This window comes from Lonchura striata, chromosome 1, assembly GCF_046129695.1.
Source record: "Lonchura striata isolate bLonStr1 chromosome 1, bLonStr1.mat, whole genome shotgun sequence".
Lineage (NCBI taxonomy): Eukaryota > Metazoa > Chordata > Aves > Passeriformes > Estrildidae > Lonchura > Lonchura striata.
This window is the reverse complement of record NC_134603.1, coordinates 121,567,079-121,591,862: the sequence shown is the minus strand read 5'-3', so window position 1 is coordinate 121,591,862 and position 24,784 is coordinate 121,567,079. Positions and strand designations below refer to the sequence as shown.

General features: G+C 41.4%; 1 protein-coding gene across 4 annotated transcripts in view; it reads right to left on the bottom strand.

Moving 5' to 3' along the window:
• RFTN1 (raftlin, lipid raft linker 1) overlaps positions 1-21,682 on the bottom strand; it is a 94,765-nt gene extending 73,083 nt beyond the window's left edge. For 3 of the 4 annotated variants that reach the window (XM_021538144.3, XM_077787256.1, XM_077787257.1), the window contains exons 1-2: positions 21,576-21,682; positions 11,279-11,434 (exon numbers count right to left, since the gene is read on the bottom strand). In XM_021538144.3, the coding sequence (XP_021393819.2) occupies positions 11,279-11,423 (145 nt within the window). In that variant the 5' untranslated portion in view covers positions 11,424-11,434; positions 21,576-21,682. Of the gene's footprint in view, positions 1-11,278; positions 11,435-20,569; positions 20,709-21,575 lie in introns of those variants that run through there. The other variant, XM_021538142.3, reaches the window with a different exon arrangement.
• Between the last annotated feature and the right edge of the window lie 3,102 nt (positions 21,683-24,784).

The following is a 24,784-nucleotide window of genomic DNA, read 5'->3' as shown; positions in this document are numbered from 1 at the left end:
AAATATGCTGGAAGATTTGCTTTTATTCCCCATTTCAACAATTCAATGCTATTGAGTTGTTGCTATTCAACAGAAGAATGTTGGAAGATTTGCTTTTATTCCCCCCATCCCAACATGCAGCCTGCAGACAGGGTACATACCTCTCACATTCTCTCCATAACCAGAGGTGCAATGCCAGGCACCAAAGCTGGGCTAAATTTTGCTCCAGTAAATTCTCTGTTCATGCTGATCTCTGGGGGAATGATTCTGGTGTAGGCCATACCAGCATCCCATCATCCTCTTTCCTTGTATTTGTCCTGCTCCTGGAGTTCCAAATCCCATTTTCCCTCCATGTTTTTCTTATCACTTTACTTGTAACTTTGGGCCATGTTCATCTTGTCTGACAGTAAAGTTAGCCAATATGTTACTTGAACTCTTTTTCTGCCCCACTGCTGTTTAACTGCAGCTGTGCCTTGCACTCCACTTCTTCAGTAGAGAAGCCTGAAATGTCTGTGTTGTCTGGGGCACAGCAGCAGGAATGCTATGGCAGGGAGCCTGGGTTAGGAATGTTATAGCTCATCAGAAAGCTGACAGATATCTTGATTACCAGGGGTTTTTTTTGGTTTAGGTTTTTTTGGCTTTTTTTTTTGGGGGGGGGTTTTTTGTTTGCTTTTTTTTTTTTTTTTGTGGGAAAGTGTGAAGGCAGCTTCTAGAATTGAAGGATTCTGGCTATGAAGACCCTTTGGAGCTTCATACGAGCTGATATGTCAGCTGAGTGTTGACAGCCTATCAAGCAGCTGACAGGGCACGGTCCTCTGAACGGGATGCTTCAGCCAAAAGCCTAGGAACAGGACTGGCAGGCCATTTCCTCTGTAAGCTAAAAGAAAAGCAGGGAAGGAACAGATGCTTCCCAGGGAGAAATACATGCTTTCTTGCTGAGAATAGGGGGGAGCTGATCTCCATACTTCAGAACTTGATCAGAATTTACTACTCCCCTTACTCCTTTCTCTCCTCTCTACAAGCCAGTGGAGCAGAAGGACAGACTTTATTACCATTCCTTTTGTCAGTTCTCCCTCCTTTATCACTTCTCATAAGAGAAGGGCACAAGTTTCACTCTTACCCCTCCCTTTTCCCACATGGTGTGCTGCTGTTGCTATAACTTTTCAGTCATGTTTTTCCTTAGCAAAAAACTCAGTCCGAAGTCTGTAATGATTCCTGAGGACCACTGAATAAGCAGCCAAAGGCACCTGCCAACAGGGAGAAAAAGTCAAAACAGGCATTAAAAGTCAAGAGACAAAGTAACTGTGCCCATATAAAAGGGATAAACAGCCAAATGCCACCAGGATCTCCTTACTTCTACACACTGAGCTCTGCTGAGCCTCTCTGCGAGAGCAGTGTTTGCAACAGTGTTGGCAGGATGATGCTGCAAAGCTGCCCTTCCACCCCAAACTGCCTAGTCACTGACCAACGAGTACTGCAATCATGGCACACCACATGGCAGACACAACTGTGAACACAGGTTTGGGCTCCCAAAATTTCAACCAACGATGACAAAGTCACAGCAGCAGCTTGTACAACAGCAAGTTCTGACCTACCACACCATCCTCAGTGCGGAGAGGCAAGCACTAGCTCTACCCGTCCCACACGTGGTACCTTCCCCAGTGGGTGTAGGGCAGAGCACACAGAAGAGCAAAAATTCATAAAGGTTAAAACACAGTCCATGTCTTCATCCTCAGACAACAGTAGGGAGGAAGCAGGAGGCAGTCAGCCCATCTGGAGTGTGCTCACAGAGTAGCTGCCACAGCTGCCAGGGGCTAAAAGAAGTCAAGAGGAATCGTAAGGCAATAGCTGCACTGGTGGCATGTATGAAAATGCAGGAGGAACAGAAAACAAACCCAGAACAGATGCAGAACAGAAATTAGGCATGCTTCTGAATATGAAATGTCTTTAAAAGTGTCACTTGGGCAGCGCAATGACAAATACAGCTGTAAGTGTGAGACAGATGCTTGGACAAAACAACAAGTCCTGGAGTGGCCCCCAGAAGGGCTCACAAGCCAGACAGAAGCATTTTTCAGATACATTTCCTGCAGGCTGCTCTGAAACACTTGCAGTGGGATGTCCAGTGTACAGCAGAACACATGACTTGTCCAAAGCAAAACACTCAAACACATTTAATAGGGAGTGTAAACTCCCCAGAAGCAACTGCCCCAACCTGGCTGTCTGCTCCTCTTGCCCCACACTACTGGCTTAAGACAATGCACAGCCTGACACCAGCCTGTGCTCTGCTGTGTGAACCCTTGGACATGACCCACCAAAACACTGTTATAGCCTATGTGAAACAGGTGAATGTTGACACCATTTCCACCACAATAGAGACTTTTTATTCCCTACATTGGAACATGAGGAATATAAATACAAACATTTTTAAAAATCCTGCGCAATCAATGTACATCTATTTGGTGCTTTCACTATCTCAAGGTCAAGAGCAGCTATCATTAAAAGTTCCTTTTTTCTCAAAGAGGCTATACTCCATTCAGGATGAAACAATTCTAAGCTTTTGTTTGCAGGAGATCTTATCCAAACAACAATAATTTATTTTGTAAATATGTTAAGAACTCCATTACAATACTGCACAGATTTTGTATATTATCTTTTATCTGGATGATGTCAAGGAATTTGCAACAGTAAGTTCTAAAAAGACTCAGCAGATTACCGCAGCCATGACTCCTAATCGCTTCTCTCTCATAATAAAACCATGAGACTTCTACTATTTGAAATTACAATTTTGAAGTTACTGTGTGATCTCCTGCTCCAGCTAAACACAGGGCAAGTTTTGCTTCTGAGAAAACAGGAAAAAAACCCTGTGACTTTAGTAATTTCACTATTCCATCAGAAATGCCTGTCTGCCAGCCTTGCAGACTGCCAAGTCTGGCTCCTTGGCTCTTGAACAGCATCAGGAGTATGAAAACCACATGAAGATTGAAAAAATGTGCAAAGCCAGAGGCCAAAGAAAAGACACAGCCACTCAGAAAGATCACGTGCAGTTCCTGAGTTGCTGAGAGAAAGAAAAGGTTTCTTAGAAGTTGAGAGCTCTTTTTAGACAGTATCTGTACTTTTCCATTATGTGAGTGAATTACAGCATTCATGTAAACGTGATGAATGGAATTTATCTCTTGGAAGAACTCACTAACTACATTAGGAAGAACCTTGAGCTCACACAGCAGATAAAATGAATGACTGCACGGTAAGAATAGAGTATTACAGGAACACAATCTTCATTCTAAGAATAGGTGCAGAATAGAAAGTTAGTACCCACATGATTATTGTGGGGCACACATTTTTTGACAAAGTGAAACATGTATAAATAGAACATCCTGCAGATGTCCTTTCCTCCCTAGTCCATTTCTGTTTTGCACACACCCACTGTCTAAATACACAAGCAGAATCCACGCAGAAAGCATGGCTATGACATCACTAGATGTACTTGCGATTCCATAAAAGCATTGAAACCAAAACTGCTTCCAAGCACAAGCTGAAAACAGAGTTCCAGAACACATCATACTTATATTCTTTAACATATTTTATATGTTCTAACATACATACCATATTATATCTAAGGTTTCATCTAGTCTATAATGTATTATTCCAACACAAAATAGCAGTGTCACAGTACAGCTGGAACTTGAGGGGACAAGAAATGCCAGCCAACTTTAGGCTTTTTTCACATTTGAAATTATATGAATAGTACAGCTTATCCTGCAGGTATGTAGCTGCTAACATTTGGGGTAGAATAGTCAATTCATGCTATTGACCAAATTCTTGATTTGAAGGCCATGACCTAGCTACCAGCACAATGGACTGCTCAGGAATTATTCCCAGCTCTGTCACAATCATCACAGGACTTCAGCTAAAGCTCCCTGCACTTTCTGTTGTAGTATAATTAAGTGTAGAAATAAAGTGAAACTTAAGTGACTGAAAGCTCATATCCCCAGGAACTACCCCTCTCAATGATATATGGCAAGAGCATGCAGTCTATCACAACAAGGATCAAGATACAACCAGTAATTATGGAAAGCAGAGCTTCCACTTAGAAACTAAAATGCATCTCACAGTTGTGCATCCCTATTTAAAAAACAGTAAAGTTCAAATCTAATTACTCTTTCCAGCAATTACATTTATGATGTAATTTATGGCATTTATTAAACTACCAACATATGGAATGCTCCTTTTATGTCAAATTGCAAGTTTCCCAAGACACGCAAGTGAGTTTTATAAACTGCTACAGCAGGAACATTTCATTTTGCTGTGACTTAAAAGTGGCAAGTCCTGAAGGTCACTGGAGATTACCTCAGCTGGCTGGACCAAGCCAAACCTGTGGATTTGATCCCTGCATGGGCCATTCATTTAAAGAGTTGGACTCAATGATCCTTGCAGGACCCCTCCAACTCAGAATATTCTGTAATTCTGTATTGCCACAGACCAGAATTCACTTGAAACAGAAAATTAAACCAAAAAAATTAATTCCTTCGTATTTGCGTTAACAGAAAGGACAGAAGATCAGATGCAGCAAAACCCTTATGCTGGTTCTTCATATCACATATATATATAATCAAACTGAGTTGAATGAGATATGCACATGGACAAAGCTTTAAGAAAGGAGAAGCATTAGCAGAATCTGGACTACAAAGAAATAATCCATTGGGCTCTCCTGCTCATCATGTTTCTGCTGTGAATCTGCTAGACATTAATCTGCTCTGAAGCATTGTTTTAGTCAGTTATAGGCAATCTATACACAGTCTGGTTCAAGTTACCACATCTCATAAATAACCTAACAATATTTTGCAGTGCTAATTTTATTTCACCACTCCTGAGGACTAATGGGTGGTAACAGACCTGGTCAACTTGAAATACAAAACTCAAATGCTAATTTAATTTATGTTCTTCTGCTTACAGAAATGAAAACAAAATTAAATAACTTTGCCAATGGGGAAATATTTGCTTTTACTAGTCTTAAATCAAATCACACCTGCAAATGCAGAGTTGTAGGTTTTGTTCTTTTTCCAGTCACACAGCCACTTGCTTGGAGTTGTTTATTTTTTATGTTTGGGTTTTGCTTTTTTCCCCCAGGTGAATGGTGAAGTGAAACAGAAAGCAGAAGTCAGGCACATGTAACTGTTTAATGTAAAAATAACTGATAGGAAGAGAAGGTAAGCATTGAAATCAACAAGAAGTACTATGTTGTACAGCAAAAATAATTTCCTGACAAAAAATCCATACACTTTTTACAGGAAAAATGCTTCTCTGTCCTCTACTTGCACAATTTCTAATGCATGACACTTCAAATTCTGAATCAGACTTCTTTCCTTCTCCAAGGAGAAAATTGAAGAGGCTTCTATTGATTTAAGCAAAAACTGAAATTTAATCTCAAATAAAAGAGAGATTTCAGTAAGGATATACTCTTAACTATTGATTCTGATATAATAAGACCATCGTGAAAGTCCACTAACACATTATTTGTGTCATGTTAGGGAACAAAATCAATAGCCCAGCCATGCCAATTTTAATAATACTGTAGTAAGTTATTTTTAAGCAGCATAACTGTCTCCAAAACACGATGGCAAAGTATCCATATGCTTGACAGAACTTGAAAGATATATACACTTTCAGATTTTAAATATATATACACATATAGTACTGTCCTGGTAAAATACATGTCCTTAGACTACAACACTTACAACATTCAAGCAAAAAATATGGTGGGAATGTTAAAATGTAATTAACAACCTTACTTTTAAATAATTTTCTTCATGTTGTTCTCCAGGTCTTTTTTTTTTAACTAGAGACAAATTCTTGACAATCAGGATAAAAACCGTATGTTCATGTATTCACATCATAACTTAAAAACTTCTTTGGGACATGTGAAGTATTGCTATTTTTCATTCCATCAAAACATCTGGATTTTAGTGGTTTTACAGCACAAATGGCTTGTTCAGAGTATAGCCTTTCCCCATTTAAAAAAAATTTATACCCCATTCCATTCTCATCACATGGCTAGCATATGCTTCATGCCAACTTTATTCAAGGCCAAAACTTACTGTAACTCATCAAGCCAATGAATAACTACAGGAATGTAAAGCAAAATAAAATTTAAAAAAAAAACCTCAATCAAGTCAGTCAAAAAAAATCCCCTAAACACCAAAAATTCACTGAGAAGTGAAGAGTTGAATTACTATAAGATTCCTGTTTTTTCTCAGAAGGTCATCATAACCAAAGAGATGAAAGAAAATAATTAGAGGATGAATAAGTTAGCTTAGTTGCTGTATGATCTGTCAAAGCAAGTACAGTTTTCCAAAACAAGTAGATCAGATAAGAGCAAAGAAGGAATGCAGATTATTGAAATATTTCTCTTTCCAACAAAATACCAAAACAAAACAAACCAGCTTACCCCATAGAGACACTGTTGAAAATATGGTTGCTTAAGACAATTGCATTGCCAGCACATATCCTCCTGAGATTTGCTCACCATTTGACTCTTATTTCCAATAAAACTTGGAGATAGCAGAGGTATAAGATGATAGTTCTTCATCCCCTTTTTTTTATAAGGCAAGGGATGCAAAACAGAAAGAATTTTTACTTTTGGGCAGGTGATATAATCTTTTGTTGTTTCAGGGCTTTTATTAGTAAAGGCCTGAAGTATTTATAGAGTAGACCCTAATTTGTCTCTTCAAGCTTTGTGGCAAAAGGCTTGCTGCAACTCTTTTACTTTCCTTGGGTTTTTTATTGTTAGAAAGTTCAGACATTGCAACTTAACATTAGTATTGTCTCTAAGGAAGCCAGAAGATAACTTGCTCTGCACTTCTGATATTTTGCTGAACAAGCAATGAGCCACCCAATTCACAAACATACCAATGTCTTCTTCACAAGTAAAAATGTGTGATGATTTTATCAATTTAATTTGGGTGAAAACTGATGTGGTTTCACCTGAGGGAGAAAAGCACCCCATAAACTTTGGACAGTACAGATAACTAAACAAAAGAACACAGAATGAAACTGTCAAGGGACAACGTGGAAGACACACTAGGATTTCTTGGAAGAGGCCACCTTAACAGAAACAAGAAAGATTGGGCTCATAAGCAGATTTATAAAGCCAAAACCTCAAGACAAGCATACACACCTCAAGCCTGAAATGTCTTAGCAAAGTGCCCCTTACTCCTCAAGCGCCAATCTACACTAGATCACCTTTTGCTGAGCTCACTTTTCACGCTTTTTCAAAAAGCAAAGGACAGTGGCAAATCCAACCACTAATTCTGGAGAACTAGGTGGATTATCAGTGTTATGGCACACAATGGAAACTGATGGGTTCTTCACAGCCTGCTTTCCTTGAAAGCTTGGATAGTCTTTCCATAGACACTTCACTTTCAAGTAAATCAGTTTCTAACACTAAGAAACACAAAAATGAAACTTACACTTGCAATCTCAATCCCGTCTTTTCCATCTATGCATTATTTACACAGCACTTAAGTAAGTGATCAAGCATTGTTTTCCACTGGACATACATCTGCACCAGTGCAAAGCAAGGCAAAAGTTTAGAAAATAAAAAAATGTAATAAAGGAGAATATTTCCTTAAATTCTCCTAGCTGTGTATATCAGAAGGTAACCAAAGTAACAGTAACCAAAGACAGACAGCAAGCAAAGTTAAGTTTCTAGCTAGCATTCCAGAAAAATTATTATCAGGACAGTTTTATCCCTGCTTTCAAGAGAGTCATGCTAAGGGAACGAGCATTGCCAGAAGGTCGAGGGAGATGATCCTGCCCCTCTGCTCAGCCCTAGGGAGGCCACATCTGGAGTGCGATGTGTCCAGTTCTGGGCTCCTCAGTACAAGATAGGCATGGAGCTTCTGGAGCAGGTCCAGCAGACAGCTATGAAGTTGGTCAAGGGCCTGGGGAATCTTTCTTACAACAAAAGGCTGAGGGAGCTGGGCCTGTTCAGCCTCAAGAAGAGGCAACTGAGAGGGGAGCTCAGTAATGTGCATAAAATATCCAAAGGGTGGGTGTGAAGAGGATGGAGCCAGGCTCTTCTTCATGGTGCCAACCAGTAGGACAACAGGCAATAGGCAGAAATGGCGCAGGAAGTTCCACCTGAATATGAGGAAGAACTTTACTGTGCAAGTGACTGCAGACTGGAATCGATTGTTCAGAGAGGATGTGGAGCGTCCCTCATTGGAGATATTCAAAAACCATCTGGCCTCAATCATGTGCCATGTGGATAACCCTGCTTGAGCAGGGAGGTTGGACCAGATAACCCATTGTTGTCCCTTCCAACCTCAGTCCATGATTCTGTGAGTTCACAATAGTGCAAGCTGACTTGCAAAGAATGTTCTGTTTCTCTTCCTGAAAATGTGCTCCCGCCACTTCAACCAACTCCAGCATTCTTCAGACCCTTCCGCAAGACACAGATACGGCAGAGGATAACCAAACAAAAAAACTGCATAACCTGCCAGATACATGAGTTAATTCACAGAGCTGACAGGAGGCAAGAGAGGGGAGAAGGATTTCCCCACATACAGCTGCAAAAACTTACAAAAAAAAAAAGCAGCCAGCCAAAGTGCACTTTAAACATATGCCACATTCTGGAAGTGATCTCTCATTATCTGAGTATCAAATTTGCAAATACATGCAGTTCTAAACTGCAGATATGACCAACATCCACTTTTTTGTCTGAAGTCAACAAGAGCTGCTTCTGGAACAGAGGAAGAAATGCTAAGAACTTTAAAAACTTCTGGCAGTAATCTGCAAATTAGCTCCTACCTGCAACATGGAGATATTCACATTCTTCTCACCATAGAGATTAATGACTTGTGAGAGATATAGTTATCAGAGCAATCATTGCTACAGAAAAGCTACAAAGAAAAATGAGTACCTGTTGGCACTACCAGGCTCACTAGCCTTGTAAGTGTAACTTACAAGTGTAAGAATACAATAAAATACTTTGCAGCCACTCATAATTTAACATGGCTTACTCTAAAACCCAATGAAGAAGAAAACCTGTGGAAAAAATGATGTCATGATATACATACTCGCTGGAAGGGCTAAAGTAGATTTACAGAAGACAGATTTGACAGTCCAAATGGGTTTTTTACACCTCTAGGAGCATTTCATTCCTAGAAGCCTCCAAATCCACACAGATATAGGTGAAACACTCATTGTTAACTCCATTTATCTGCAGAAGTTATTTCTCAGCAAAAATATAAATGAACCAGCCGTGATGCAAAAAGCCTGCAATGTCTACATAGTGCAACACGAGTATACACGTGGCCAACAACCAGAACAGGAAGGGAACTGCCAATCCTGAGAGCATGTAGTCATAGGTGACAACTAAGGAAAAAGAGCAGGAACAACACCTCCATCCTCCCCACATCTTGCCTATCCACTGACATCTTCAGAGACTGGAGTGATGAGGATACAACACGCCAAGCAGAACTCAGCGGAACTGGAGAGCTTATGCTATTTAGCAAGCCCAAGAATCTGATGGAAGTGTTTCTACTAACAGTCTCCCTAAACCCATGCCTCCTAAAACCATATTATAACAATCTATGATAAGAAAGAAACACATATACAAGTATCCTTTACAACAAACCTATACATTTAATCAGACTTAGAAAGCCTGGGTTTAATTTCTTCTCTTTTTACCAGACGTCCTCTGCTCCTGAGGCAGGCCACATTGCTACCACAAGTACTTTTTCTTCCTCCACAGAGTGTCAAAGATGAGACTTCATGAGAGAACAGGAGAATGAATATGCTAAAGCTTGAGAGACAGTCAGACAGAACAGTGACGAACATTCCAGAAAAGCCCAAAGAAGTGTGTCCTCAATATTAATTCATTTTTGCTAATGACACAACTTGCAATACATCTTGGTAAAAGCTGTCAAACTATCAAAGGATATAAACAGTTCACTTTGAAATAAATACACATAAATGTTGAAACAACTGCAATACATAAACATGAAAAAAATTCCTCTATCATTTGCTTGGTGCTCTCAATAACAGCAGTGCATCCCAATTAGTGTATCAAAAAACATAAGAGAACACAAATACAGAAGACAGGCACTCAAAGTCTGCAAAGATAAAATTTCTCAACTCTCACAACTGCCTACAAGAGCACAGTCCTGTCCAATTACCTATTCTAAACCTCCACCTTTTTCAAAGCCAAGTTTGCTTGCAGCAGGTTTTAACTCCCAACCAATTCCCTCTACTCTGGGCTGACACGCTGGGCTGCACGAGGTGTCTCATCAAGCAGCACACCAGCAGCTTTTGTCTCACACCATGAGAGACATGGCTGCAGCTTCTCCTTTGACCTGACTTGCAAAACAAGAGAAGTTGCAGCACACTGCAGGGCACAGAGGCTCTACCTGGCATCCTGCCAGCCAGCTCTAGCAGATTTTGGTACTGTGTTGTTTTATATATAGCAAGAAGCAGGTCCCAGCCTTCTGCTCAAGCTTCAGATTTCCAAATGGTGTGAGGAGTAATTGCTTGTAGAACAGGCTAATTCTGAAGTGAAAGAGGGCAAAGCAACGGTGTGAGCAATACTGGCAGAGATGCCTGACGTCAATCAGCAGGAAAAAAATGGAATATCTATGGATTGTCACAAGAATTAAAACAAGCCTATTTCAGACTGAAGAAAAAAAAAAAACCAAGGTAAAACTTGCGTGAGACTAGATCGTCACCCCTTTGATATTTTAGGTCTTTAGTGTCTCCCACTATCCTGTTTCCACCTACATGGCTGCACCTGTAAGTATCTATAACCACATAAGAGTTACTTTATGGCAAGCTATCAAAACTGAAGACTGACTTCAGCCTCTCAAAACACCTCTCACAGAGCCCAGAGAAAAAAAAAAAAAGAGCAAAGAAAATGAGAAGTACGTAACCTTGAAAACTTGAATTGCTTTACCATATGAAAATTGGATAAAATGCAAATTAAGGAAACAAATGTCCACATCAGAGTAAAATCACAAGCAGAAAAAAAAAAAAAAAAATGAAAGAAAACAAAGCAAATAAAAGGGGAAGGATAAAGGAACCTAAAATCTGACAACCTGTAACTAGCTGTAAGGCTAAAAATTAACACAAAATTCTCACTTAGATCTCTGCATGGAAGCATTTTGACTGAAGAGAAGACATTTACTTAAAGAAACTGAACATGTTTTAAGAACTTAACTACTATTCAAAAAACATCATGGACTAATCAACACACTTACTTTCATAGGAAAAAAAAAAAAACTGAAGAAAAATATTATGTACTTACTATCATTTAGTGTCGTGAAGTCCAAGAACCTGTATTCATAGCAAACATCTATCTTGGTTTCTACTTGGGGCCTCTTCAAAGTTGAATAGATATTACCAGGTCGTTTTTCATCATGCTTCTCTAATTTGTTCAATCCACAACCCATTTCAGCAGTTCCTGATACAAAGAGGTAGGGAAAAGGGAAAAGGCATAAACATTATTAACTTTGAGGTCTTTCTTTCTGGTTTCATGCCCCACACTAGTACATTAGGGTGATTTTTAATTTTTAAATACAAGCTGTCTACAAACTACATAAAATTGTGTAACTAAATAAATGCTCAGATACTAACTGAAGTATGTACTACTCATATCTATCCCCAGGCACACTATTATTTTATTGGAAAACTGACAGTTTAATGTATGTATTTTGCAACTTTCAAATGTATTGAATGGTACACTCTGAAGACATACATTCCATTATAAAAAGTAGCTGAAAATGCAAAATAACTTGCTCATATTAAGGTTGTCAACCTAGTAACAATTTCTATATATGCAGTTACTAAGAGAGCACCTAGTATTAACTTTTACACAGATCTCTGTAATATTCAAATTAATATCTAGCCTTGTAATTCAATGGAAAAAGCAAGTTCTCTCTGCAGAGAGCTACCTACATTCACAGAACAACCTCACTTCCTCCCACCTCATTTTTTTAGGAAATAATGGCACTTTACAAAACTGTTTTCAAAACAGAAGAGGCACCCAGCCACAGAACTGCATTAGATAAATCTAGGTCTCTTTAATAAGCTGCCAGCCCACATTTTAAAGGATTATTCCTGACAACCATTCCTGCTACACATTAAATATTTCTCAATATCCTGCACATTATAGCTCATCTGAGTATGAAAGAATGGAAGAATTACATCCAGGTGATCCAAACCCTCTAATTCCTCTCAACAACACTGGTGGGGCTCAGACAAATTATTTTTTACAGCAAGTACAAAAACCAAAAGTATGAACACATACTTTTGCACCTGAGGCACCTGAGGTTTTCCATCACAACCCACCCAAATCCTGCCTCCATCTACAGGAAGAAACCCATGCTCTGAGAACAGGGGGAGAAATTCAGAATAAACAGCCAGTAACAAAGAGTGGCTCCCGCAGGCCCCCCTGGATGCTCAAAGGCATGGGATCCATTCATGGAGCATCAGGAAGGTCAGTGTCACAGCCTCCCCGCAAGCTCTGACACACAGCAGTGAGCACCTGAGAAAGTTCAGTCACAGACCAGGGCTGCCTTTACCTTGACAGTTTATAAACATAAAGCAGAAGATGAAATCCTTGTTCAGGTTTACTGTCTCCAAAAAGACGTTCATAAGCTTATGCCACAGCTCCATCCCCCAGGAGCTTGGGAAGTTAAGCAGAGATACAGCCCCAATGCATTTGGAAACTACTTGCAGAAAATTATCTACATTTTTATTTATACTGTGGTTTATTTTCTAAAAATTTTGTTCTTTCCTCATACTTCCTTGCAAAATCGTTCTTATTAATAGTTCCTAAATCCCTTGCTGTATTTTGCTATGATAAATGTATTCAAGTACTTTTCTGCCATTTCCTAGACAGGATCTCTGGTCCCTTCACCACCCCACTCTCATTTGCATCACTGTTCTCATTTCTCTATATGAACACAGGTGGCCATATGCTCAAAATGAGATCTTAACAAGGCTTATGAAAACAACATTCATGCTTCCCCGTCTCTACTGCTAATAATACACCTACTGCACCTAAAATCATCATTCACAGCTGAATCATCACATTCACAGTTTACTGTCAACTTCCTAGCAGAGAAAGAACCTGCTTCTCCTTATTTTTATCGAACACAACTGAGAAGTTTCCAACTCATCTCTCATAACTTTTCTCTTTCTTTGTGCTTCTACTGCTCAGTAATAGCCTCATCCCATTCTCCAGCACCCTTGGAAGAAAAAGCTGAGTTTTTCTGGGCTCAGCAATACCATCCACCTTATCATGTGCCAAGTCCATAAATGCACACCTACATCTTCCTGCAATGCACCTAATAAATAGATCAAAACAGGATTGAACAACAAACAGAAGTTGAAAAAATTAACACAGTAAATATTTGATCATATAGAACCTGGAAGCAGAAAAAACATTTGCTATAAAGACTTCTACCATTGAGAAAAAAGGATGATGTGATGTTTGTACTCCTGAAGTTTCAAAATTTGGTGGACTCCTACAGCAGAAAACAACCTTCTCTGTTAATTTTGAAAGAAAGGTAAAAATTACTTAAACAATTTCTATCAATGAAATTGAGATTTACACACTCAATTTTTTAGATTTGGAATTTAAGGTTAAAAATTCTCATGATCTTTTTATGTTCCCAAAGTGATACTTGACATCTTTTTTTTTTTTTTGTAATGACAACTATTACCATTAAAGGATTATTCTTTCATATATACAGCATTTTCTTATTTTGCCTGTGCAATATCATTTGCTTCATTCTAAAATGTTTGTTATTTTAATACATAAACATGTGTTGCATATTAATGAGCCTAACAAGACACTAAGTATTTTTCCATGCTAAGAATGAATTAAGATAGCAGTAAGTGTTAGCAAGTGTACCAAATTTCTTGTTTCAGCGATTACCCAGTAATTCTTACACATCATAAGTACACAGCATTTTGTAAGGAAAAAAATTTCATTTCAGAGGTCATTCTGCTGCAGTGCCTGCAACCTTTAGCTGTACAAAAGTCTGAAATTCACAGGACTCTTAGACAGTGATGGCTGCAGAAGGAGGCCTTGGGGACTCTGTATTTCACATCGCGGAACATTTTGCATTCTTTCCCAAACCGAGGTGAAAATGCTAAAAAATAAAAGCCTGTGCTTCCAGCAGCAGCCACAGACACTCTCCTGTGCACCTCCAGCAAACATTTTCTTAGCCCTTTGGAGAAAAACTCCTCCACCCTCACTACCCGTGTGAGCAATGACCTCTGCGAACAGAGACAACCCACAAGTCATTCAGCACGAGCTACCTGCCCACTTGGGAATGGACTGAAAACATGCTTTTTGTTATTAATTCCCTGAGTGACTGTTCCTAGAAGACTGATTTTCACCTTTGTGCTGTTTAGCTAAAACTTCAAACAGCATCCCTGAGAAGAAAGGCTTCCTCACATTTTGCTAAGTATAGGCAGTTATGTTACTTAAAGCACACATATGGAAAAGGATGATGAAAAAAGATGCTTTCACTTGAAAAAAATGAGGGATCAGGGGACAAAAATTACATTTCACAACATCACAATCTTTTCCACAGTAATTAGAACACAAGTGCTACAGCAGAAGAAAACAAATCTTAAAAAATAAAGTTCCTATTTTAGCAGAGGAGTCTAAGTATGAAAATAATTCCACAGAATAGCTAGGAATTCTTAAAAATTTTCTCAAATATATTGATGATGTGTATATGACAAGTCATCACTCAATCACCAAATTCTGCTCAAAGTTATCCCACAAATGTCCTTCCAGGACAGCTAGCTTTATAACCTTTCAAAGGCTTTTAACATCAGTTATTACCTTCTTCCTTTCACATTCACAGCAAAGTTAGTGCTGTTCAGTCTTCCCACCATCATCTGAAAGTATGTCTTCGCTTTTCACTGACAAATCTACTTGTCAACAGGATATTATTCACCTTCTTAATTTGCTACATTACAGTTATCAAAGAGTGCTATAAGAAATGTTCATCACTGCATTCAAAGTAATCTAAACTCACTTCAATGCACATTTTCAGAAGGTCTATTACTTTGCTGTAAGACACGCTTAAGGTTACTGTACTACACAAATTTATTCTGGCTTTCTGTACCTACATGTGAATTCCACTTCAATTCATATTAAACCAAAATATTATCACTAATATTCACTTTTTAGCAAATTGAAAAACAATCCTTCAAAGACACTGCCAAATTTTCAAATTATTTTTGCTCTACAGTGGGTTCTAAGACAAGCATGTTCTTTTTCATTAATGCAGAAATTAATTATCAACTCAGAAGATCTATCCTATGAAAAGAAAAAAACTTGGAAAAGCAATATTTAATGAAGAACATTAACCCTTAAAATTATGATTTAGCTATGGGCTTTTACAATTACATATGCCAGAAAAACTAATTCTGTCCACAAACTCACTTAGATTGCAAATTAATCCTACACGTGCTCTATTGTCTTGTTGATCTCTAACTGTTCACGTGCTCAGCCACATGATGATAAAACTAGAACTGAAACCCAAATCTCACAAGAGACTGGGTTGTTTTAGTCTGCATCTTCACTTTAACTCCACAAAGCAACAAGAAAAGAAAGTATGCTGAGTTGCAGAACAGCAGCAAAGTCTAGTCAATTAATTTCTTAGTTTCTCTTGTGAAGGCCAGCAAAGGCCTTCACTGGTTAGGAGAGGAGCAGCTTGCTTCTGCAAACCGAATGCAAAATTTAACCCAGGATTTGTACGTCCCAAACAACCACCCAACTCACAAGCTGCAGAATAAACTTCTTGCTGCCACCTCCTTCTCCCCAGTACTGTCTTGCATTGTGTAATTTAGGAGCAGAGGAGCTCTGGGGAGCATCTTGAGGTACAGGACAGAAACCCATCCCAGCATGTCAAATTACCTGCCCCTGAATTCCCCTTAATTCTCGAGTTTTATTGAAAACAGTACCATCCTTTGCCATGGAAAAAAAAAAAAAAAAAAAAAAAAAAAAGTACAACAAAGTGTAGTCAGCAAGAGAAAAAAAGCCAACTGTATTTCCACTTTTAATCACCTCTGTGATCCACAACAATTAATGTATCTTGAATGTGTCATAGGAATTTCTACACCTCTTTTAGAGATGTGTCAAGTTCTCATCTGATAATTTCTGAACCTCAGCTTTGCTAAAATACTCTCTTGCAGCCTGAATTTGCTTTCTCAGGTTGCTAGTGTGTGTTCAAAATAGATAAAATACAACAAGTTCAGAATTAGCAAAGAAAAATGATAAAATAATACCATGTAGCTAACAATTTATTTTCTTGTTAGCAGTGATTCAAGCCCCAGGATTCCTTTTCAGAAAGAAAAGAGCACAAAAAAAAGAAGGAAAACCAAAAAAAACTCCTTGCCTTGTATCTGATTTTCTTTTGAGCATATATTGGGGAATAAATGAGGCTAATCTGATTATTGATCCATCCTTTCATGAAACTCCCTAACAATTTATCTCCAAGGAATAATAATGAAAATTACACTGAAATGTAAAAGAACCACATGGCTAATAGAAGCTTGAATAGATTACCAGAATTACCAGAATTTAAGGGATGCTTTTCAACTAAGTATATATTGGCTAAATAGTTTACTTCAACTAATCAATGCCTAATGTCAATTACTACTTAGAGGGATGATTTGAAAATAATTCCAAAACAATTATTTTAAATACTTATAATCTTAGAGTCAACTGCTAAGTATATAGCATTAGACTGAATATTCTAGCAAATGTGCAAGTGCAATACACTACCAGCTGAAATAGAAACAAGGTAATTTTAATACTTACAATGACATCCAAGGAAAATATGCTGTATGGAAAATTAGTGCTTGTCAGCTTGTTTTTAAGCAAAATTAGCAAGAGCAAGCTTGCTTGCATTGACATTTTTAAAGCATTTATGGGCAAGGACTAGTGAACGTATTTTGTAAGCTTTATCGTGAATTAATTTATTTTTTAAAACACATGTCCTAGACTCCTGCTAATGTTCTTCTCACAAAACATAAACTATAGTATTCTTACTGATGAATGCAGCACCTGGAAAACAAGATAACTTCAATGCATTACCAGGTTTTCTCTCTTGATTTTTGTTAAGACCTTTCATCTTCATTCTTCCTTCCATAGGTAAGACTTAGGTACCTCATAGGGATGCTGGAAGGCATTTACAAATAATTGCAGGACCTCACATTTGTTATGCAGTAATGAGACATGCTTATTTTCTTAAACCCTCACTCCCACAATCCTGAACTTTCCATATTGAAAATAATAAGCACTTCATGCTCAGTTCTCTTGCTGGCATATGGCATGTGGTCACTTAATTCTTGCATCCTTCTCAGTCTACAAAACACCAGAGTGCTTAGTCCCCCACTCAGCTCCAAACAGACCCTGAGAGTGCTTGCAAATTATAGTCGAGTCCCTTTCCTAGCATAGTTAAAGCAATGAAGCAGAGGAGGAATAACAAGGCAAAAAAAACAGCATAACTGAAGCAGAGAATTAAAAACACCAGACCAGGCAAACTGGGTGTACAAGTAAACAAAGAAAGCAGACTAGGATGCCAGGATGATCCTTTGTCAGCTCCCAGAAAACAGCCATGCTTCTGACTTCTTCCTCATTTTTCCCACCCTGCACAGGTTTCCTTACCACTGTATAGGGGTTTTTTGAGATTACACCACCTAAGAGGGAAATTCCTTACTAAGAGATACCCACTTAGTCTTTTTTTTTTTTTCCAATAATATTACCATCCAGGAATATAGATAAGCATATATTCAATAAGTATTGCAATAATTTTTATTTGTGTGGAGGGATCTGTGCTTAAGTAACTAACATTTACCAAACTATTTGAAACATTCTGAAAAACTTAAAGATACAAGGAACAATTACGATAAATCAGTCTCATCTATTGTCAGATGTTACAGCTGACCAATTTTTTTTCACCACATACTTATGAATTTGACCAGTACTGCCAGGATTTTAAACTTGAGGCTGATAACTAAATCTCAGCTTATAGGAAGGTTGGTGAAAGAATAATCCCAGATTTATCTTTTTTGATTGATCTGATTCAAATTCAACTGCAGAACAACCCAAGTAAATCTGCAATTAAGGTTTTCAATTTCAAAAAGCAAATTTCAAAAACTAAGGAATTCCTTAGTGAGATGAACAGGAATGAGCAACCAGAGGATGTACTGGGGAGGTCTGGAACACGTCTAAACTACAATATGAGTATCTGCAGAACTTGGAACCTAAAGAAGTGACAAGAGAACTCATAAGAAGGTTTCCAGACACAGTGAGATGAATTACCTAATAAGAAGGAAACGCAGAATAAGCAGAGAACTTATGAGACAGGAACAAAGTTCAGCAGAGGAACAGTCTTGGATCAAGGAACATCAGCACAAAATGAAACGTGCCAGAAGCCACGGCAAGTTGGAGAAGCCAAAGATACCACAATTCAACAGAAGCAGAATGAAGCAGAACACAAATCAGGTCTAATCTGGATTCATACCAAGAACTCTGGAAGACCTGTCATGCTGAATTGCAGCCCCAATTGCTAGAATTAAAAACCAAATTATTTCATCAGATTTGGAACTGTCTCACATGGAGACAAGAAAATGTACTGACTACACAAAAAAACAGCGAAAAACATAATTTGGCCAATTAAGACAATTACTAGTCTGGTTTCCAGAGTTTCTAAGCTTAAGGAAGAAAGCAAAGTAGTACATGGATAACTATGATACAGATTCAGTAAAGTTAGAACAGACTACTCTGACAGGTCTTGTAAACACAAGTTACAAAGAAAGCACAGCACTGGCATGCAGCATGTCAAATAACACGCCAGCATGATAACATGATTTCAACAAACTCTTATTAGGTGCTATTGTTCTCATTGCAGTGTTCACATCACTGATTTGGGCTTGACTCTGCTGCCCTGCACAGCACACTTACTTTGCCCTGTGCTGTCCCTGAGCCTGCAAGCCAGGGAGCTCTGTGGGCTCCCTGACACCAGCCACACTTAAAACTCCTGTAGGGAAACACAGCTGGGTTCTGTGGGTGTGTGTGGGCACATGAGCAACAGGGTGGGAGGAAGAGGAGCAAAGAGGATCAGAGAGAAGTGGTGGAGGACTAAGGCAAGCATTGCACTAGCGGTGAGGAGCAGTGTGAACAGAAGGTTGGTGGGAGACCCTTGCTTGTCACACCACCCACATCACCCTGTAACATTCATCCAAAATATTTAATACTTGGTGATACCACAGTGCTGTCTTTCAGTAAAGCAAAAGATTCAGATACTACCACATCTTTCTACAAAACACTTTTAAGCAGTGTATTTTTGGTCAAGATAACAAAGGGTTAATGTTAATGAACAATGCACAGGTAAAATTTATGCCAAAATACCATGTGCAAATGTTCAAGCAAGTTGCCTCCATGTGACAACAGGATGCTAAGAAAGAGTACTATTATCAAAACATAAAGAGAAATCACAGCAGATTAAAAAATAAAGACTGAATTAACCTGACAAAAGCATACACAGGAATGTTAGATATGAATCCAACTTTCTTTTAAAGCTAACTCCATACTACTCAGAACCCACAGAAAACAGGCATGAGAAACAGATGCATACTGCAATGTATGCACAGCTGCTTAATGACAGAGAGTAAAACCATGGTAAAACACAAAACTTCAGATTTGACAGTCCTCTGTTTACTGCCTTTTGCTAGTTTGCCTTGGAGTAGAAGCCCAGACACCTGAGGAAGGTAAAAAGTACAGTACATTACTAGTGCAAGGTGTGAAGCTCTGGGATCTCACATGAAGTTAGGGATAGAATAGTAGTTAGGTGAATATTTTTTACTTACTTGAAATAGAGACTTCATCAACTTTGATTTTTATTCTTCACAAGTCTGTGACCCCAGCTTTTCCACCACAGTGTCTTAGGCCACTTCATTATACCCAATATGGTATTTGTGTTTCCCAGTACCACAGCTCAGAACTCCCTTAGGGTATTTAATCACAGCTGTATGTACTCATTTCATGCTTCATTCTCAGACTGGGGAATGCCAACATTCAAGAGGTGGAAAGCCCCTTGTCTAATGTAACTTGAGGTTAAGCTATACTCCTAAAATAACCCTTCATTCTGAGACTTTTCTTTTTCCCTACAAAAAACAGAAATTAAGTACACATATGTGACTGCTAGCATTGGGAAAAAGAGGGTTATTACCACTAACTTGTTATTCAATACCAGGACCTGAAATGGATTGGATTTGTTAGAAAAACAAACAAACAAACAAACAAAAAAACCCATAAAAGCAGATGTATAAAAAGACTGCCCCTTGTAAGCTAGAGGCCAGCTACATCTTGATAAGGTTATTTTCCTATAAAATAAATAAATAAATAGAATTTTAAAGGGAATAAAAATTGAAGCAGTATACAATCAGACCACAGCTACCAAACTTTGGCTGAAAACATTACAGAACATTCTTTCAGGTATAGCCATATTTTTATTGTTTTAAATACAGCATCCTCTTTAGCACAACAGCCACCCCTACCTACCAAGACTCCAGCACCGCTCCCTGTCCTGCCACACAGCAAGCAGCCTCTCGTTCAGCGCGCTCTCTGGTCCGGGCTCGGAGCGCTCTGGAGGGAAGCACGCTCAGGCGCAATGGAGAACAAATGTCTCCCATTAATTATTTGACTAAGCCGAAAGTATCAAAGAAGAACTGTAAAGTTCATTCAACTAAATTCCCTTTTCCAGAAATACACAGGCTGTAAGAAGAGGCTGTTTTGACAAGAGTTTAGACAAACCAGAGAGAAGAGAGATGTATTTCACACTCAGACATAAAAATGCTAAACCATGATCACACTACCTCTTTATATTGTGAGAAAACCGTGCTGAAACAACATCAAGAACTTGAAAAGGCAATAAAACTGGAAAACGGCGACTGTAAAATCGCAGACCCCAGCCAGCCACACGATGGCACGGCACCGCCGCCTCCAGGTGCCCGGCATGTGCGGAGCGGCGCCGGGCTGGGCGGGCAGGCGGGCGCCCACCCGGCTGCCCTCAGAGCTCCCTCCTTGCCGGCTGTGCCTCACCGCGGCGGGGGCTGGATGCGAGTACCCATCCCACTGGCTGGAAGCGCCTGCCTGCCGGCGATGTCGCCTCCTGCCCGTCCCGGCCGCGGGCAGCCCGGCGGAGCCCGGCAGGCTCCGCACCCACGGGCTGACAGGACGGCACCGCCCGCCAGCCCGCCGCGCTCCCGGCTCCGCTCTGGCCCCTCGGCAGGACCGCAGCGAGCGGAGCCTCCGGAGCAGCTGCACAGCCCCAAACGCGGCCGGGGAGCTGGCGGGAGGCAGTGCCCCCCGGCCGGGCTCCAGCAGCCCCTCCGAACCGGGGCACGCCGGCAAGCCCGCGCCCCGCTCCGAACTTCGAGAGCCAGACCACGAGTCAGCGCCCCGGAGTGGCTTTCCCCGCTCCGGCGTGCAGACCCTGCCCAGCAGCAACCCCCTCCCGCCCCCTCACCAAGTTTGCCCGCCGAGCCGGTGGGGTGCGCGGCAGTACCTGGGGCAGACAGCGGGCGAAACGCAGCCCGATGGTGCTGAAGGATGCCCGGCGGGCGGAGACGGCCGGCCCCGCTGACAGCGTTTCCTCCTCCTCCTCCGGCTGTCGCCCGTGCCCGCCCGCCGCGCTCCGGGGCCGCTCCCCGCTCGGCTCCGCGACGGGGAGGTGCCGGGGCAGCGCCGCGCCGCCGCCCGGCGCAAAGTTTGCGCGGCGCAGCCCGGGGCGGCGGCTCCGCTCCCGCTCAGCCCGGCCGGGGGCCGCGGCCACTTCCTCTTCCTCCGAGCGGCGGCGAGAGCCCCGCGCCAGCCCGAGGCGCGCAGGGATCGGGCGGCCGCTCCCGCCCGCTCCAGCGGCACAGCGCAACGCGGAGTGCTCCGCCCGCCGGCCAGGGCGGCAAGTCCCCGCGCACTGCCCGCCTCAGCCCCCACCCCAGCTCCCCTGTACGCCCCCCGCCATCGCTCATGATACAAACTGGGAGGAGTGGCTGATAGGTCGGGGCATTGTGCGGCCTTTCAGGGGGACCTGGATAGGTTGGGGAGTTGGGCAGAGAAGAACCACCTCAAATTCAATAGTGGCAAATGCGGGGTCCTGCACCTGGAGAGGAATAAACTCATGCACCAGTACGGGCTAGGAGCCAGTCTACTGGAAAGTAGCTCTGCAGAGGAGAACCTGGAGGTCCTGAGGGACAACAAGCTGTCGATGAGCCAGCAGAGTGCCTGTGGAGCCAAGAAGGCCAAGGGAATCCTGGGATGCATCAGGAAGGGCATTGCCAGAAGGTCGAGGGAGGTGATGCTCCTGCTCTGCTCAGCCCTGGGGAGCCACATCTGGAGTGCTGTGTCCAGTTCTGGGCTCATACAAGTCTGTCCATACAAGACAGACATGGAGCTTCTGGAGCAGGTCCAGCAGACGGCTATGAAGATGGTCAAGAGTCTGGGGAATCTTTCTTACAACAAAAGGCTGGGGGAGCTGGGCCTGTTCAGCCTCAAGAAGAGGCAACTGAGAGGGGAGCTCAGTAATGTGCATAAAATATCCAAAGGGTGGGTGTGAAGAGGATGGTGCCAACCAGTAGGACAACAGGCAATAGGCAGAAATGGCGCAGGAAGTTCACCTGAATATGAGGAAGAACTTTACTGTGCAAGTGACTGCAGACTGGAATCGATTGTTCAGAGAGGCTGTGGAGCCTCCCTCATTGGAGATATTCAAAAACCATCTGGCCTCAATCATGTGCCATGTGCTCTAGGATGACCCTGCTTGAGCAGGGAGGTTGGACCAGATAACCCATTGTTGTCCCTTCCAGTCAGCTCCAGGTCAACTGAGTTCAGCTCCCTCAGCCTCTCCTTGTAGAGCACATACTCCATCCCTGGAGTATGTGTTGGCTGACCACTAAGCTTGTCCCAACTTTCTTGGCACTGGATTCTGAGACGGGAATGACATACCTGGACACAGTATGTGGTCTACAAGAGCCCTAGTGAGTGCCAAATAGCTGTGGATCATCACTTTTTCCAAGCTACTGGCATGCTGTTATCTTTGTTGGCTGTGGCCATGCTACCTACTAGCGTGCCCACAGCCTTTGCAATGGAACTGCTACCCAGACAGACAGTCCCAAGTCTGAATCTCTGCAACGTACCCTCCCTTCCCAGAGGCTGAATGTTTGTCCTTGTTAAATTTCAAAACTTCATGCTGGCTTGTTCCTGAGCCTGCCCAGTTCCTTTTGGACAGCAGCCCAGCCCTGGAGCTGCTTGATGGCACCTCAGTATGCAGCCATGTGCAAACACGGCAACAGTGGATCCTGTCATCTCCTCCAGGTCCTTGAAAGACATGTTAAAATACAAGAGTATTCCACTTGCTTCGGTCCTCCAGGCAAAGTGCAACCCATTGAACTGCAACTTTCTGACCCCTGCTATGCAATGAGGTTTTTATCCACCCAGACTAGAGTCCTAAGCACGTACAAAAATAGCACAGAGCCAGTGCCTAGCACCTTACTAAAGTTGCCATGGCATCAACTACCATCCCCACACCTGAAAGTGCCTACATTTTATCAAAGGTGGCAAACATTTGGTAAGGCTTGATGGCACAGAGAACCGCTGCTCTCAAGGCATCAGCCAGATCTTCTCAGCACCCTTAGACACAGCCCAGAACCCCAGCCCAGCCAGATTTGTCCAGGTCAAGTTCTCAGAAGAATCCCTCTCTTGATGCTCATCCACTGCTGGTAGCTCTTCGCTTGCTCCAATCTTGCCTCCAAGCACATGGTTCAGGACATTGAGGCAAAGGCAGCTCTGAGTACATCAGCCTTACCTGTACTCACATTCAACAGCTCTTCATGGTCCTTGTCCAGCCCCTTACTGTTACAGAGCTTTTTGAGAGCAACATCATATTCCACAAGCCCTTGTGTATGTCTATACCCTTCCCAACATGCTTAGATATTTCTGTAACTCCTTCACTATAACCTGTTCATGCTTCCACCATGATATTTTTGCCATGAAGTTCAGTCAGGTGTTCCCCACTTAGGGTAGCTGGTATCCCAATTCATCAACATTGTTTCCTCTTACTTGGATGTGTCACTCTTACATCAAGAAAAGGCTCCAATAAAATCTGCCTGCCTTCCTAGGCTCCCTTCAGTTTTCAAAACTGCCTCTCATTTACCAGTTCCTCAAATAAGCCAAATTTTGCTCTCTGAAGTCCAGAGACTTGATATCCTCACTCCCTTCAGGATCTTGAGCTCCATTGTATGACCATGACTATAGCCAGAGTTGCCATTCTCACATTCCTAGACAATTTTTCATTGTTAGTGGACATCCGTTAGTGCAACAACCCTGGGTGGCCCATTCAGGATATCTACCAAGAAAGCTTCCTGAAATTTGCTGGATTGCTTCCATACTACCATGTTACTCATCCAACTGGCAGGAAGCTTCACTCCTCCCCAACAATCAGGATCTGTGACCCATAGATGTCACAGAGCTGTTATTTTAATCAACTTTCATCAAGAGTAGCTGGCCTGTAATCCACCACTGTTACCCTCTGTAGTCACTCCTTTGATCTTTAGCATTCTCAGCCAGTCTGTCAGTCCAAGAGCTCCATACACTCCAGCTGCTCATTTTACAGAGGGGGCAACCCTCCACCCTCATTTTCCCTGTCTCTCCAGAAAAACATGTATCCATCCCAAATGTAATGCTTTTGAACCAAGTCTGGGACTTTGTGCACCACTTCAT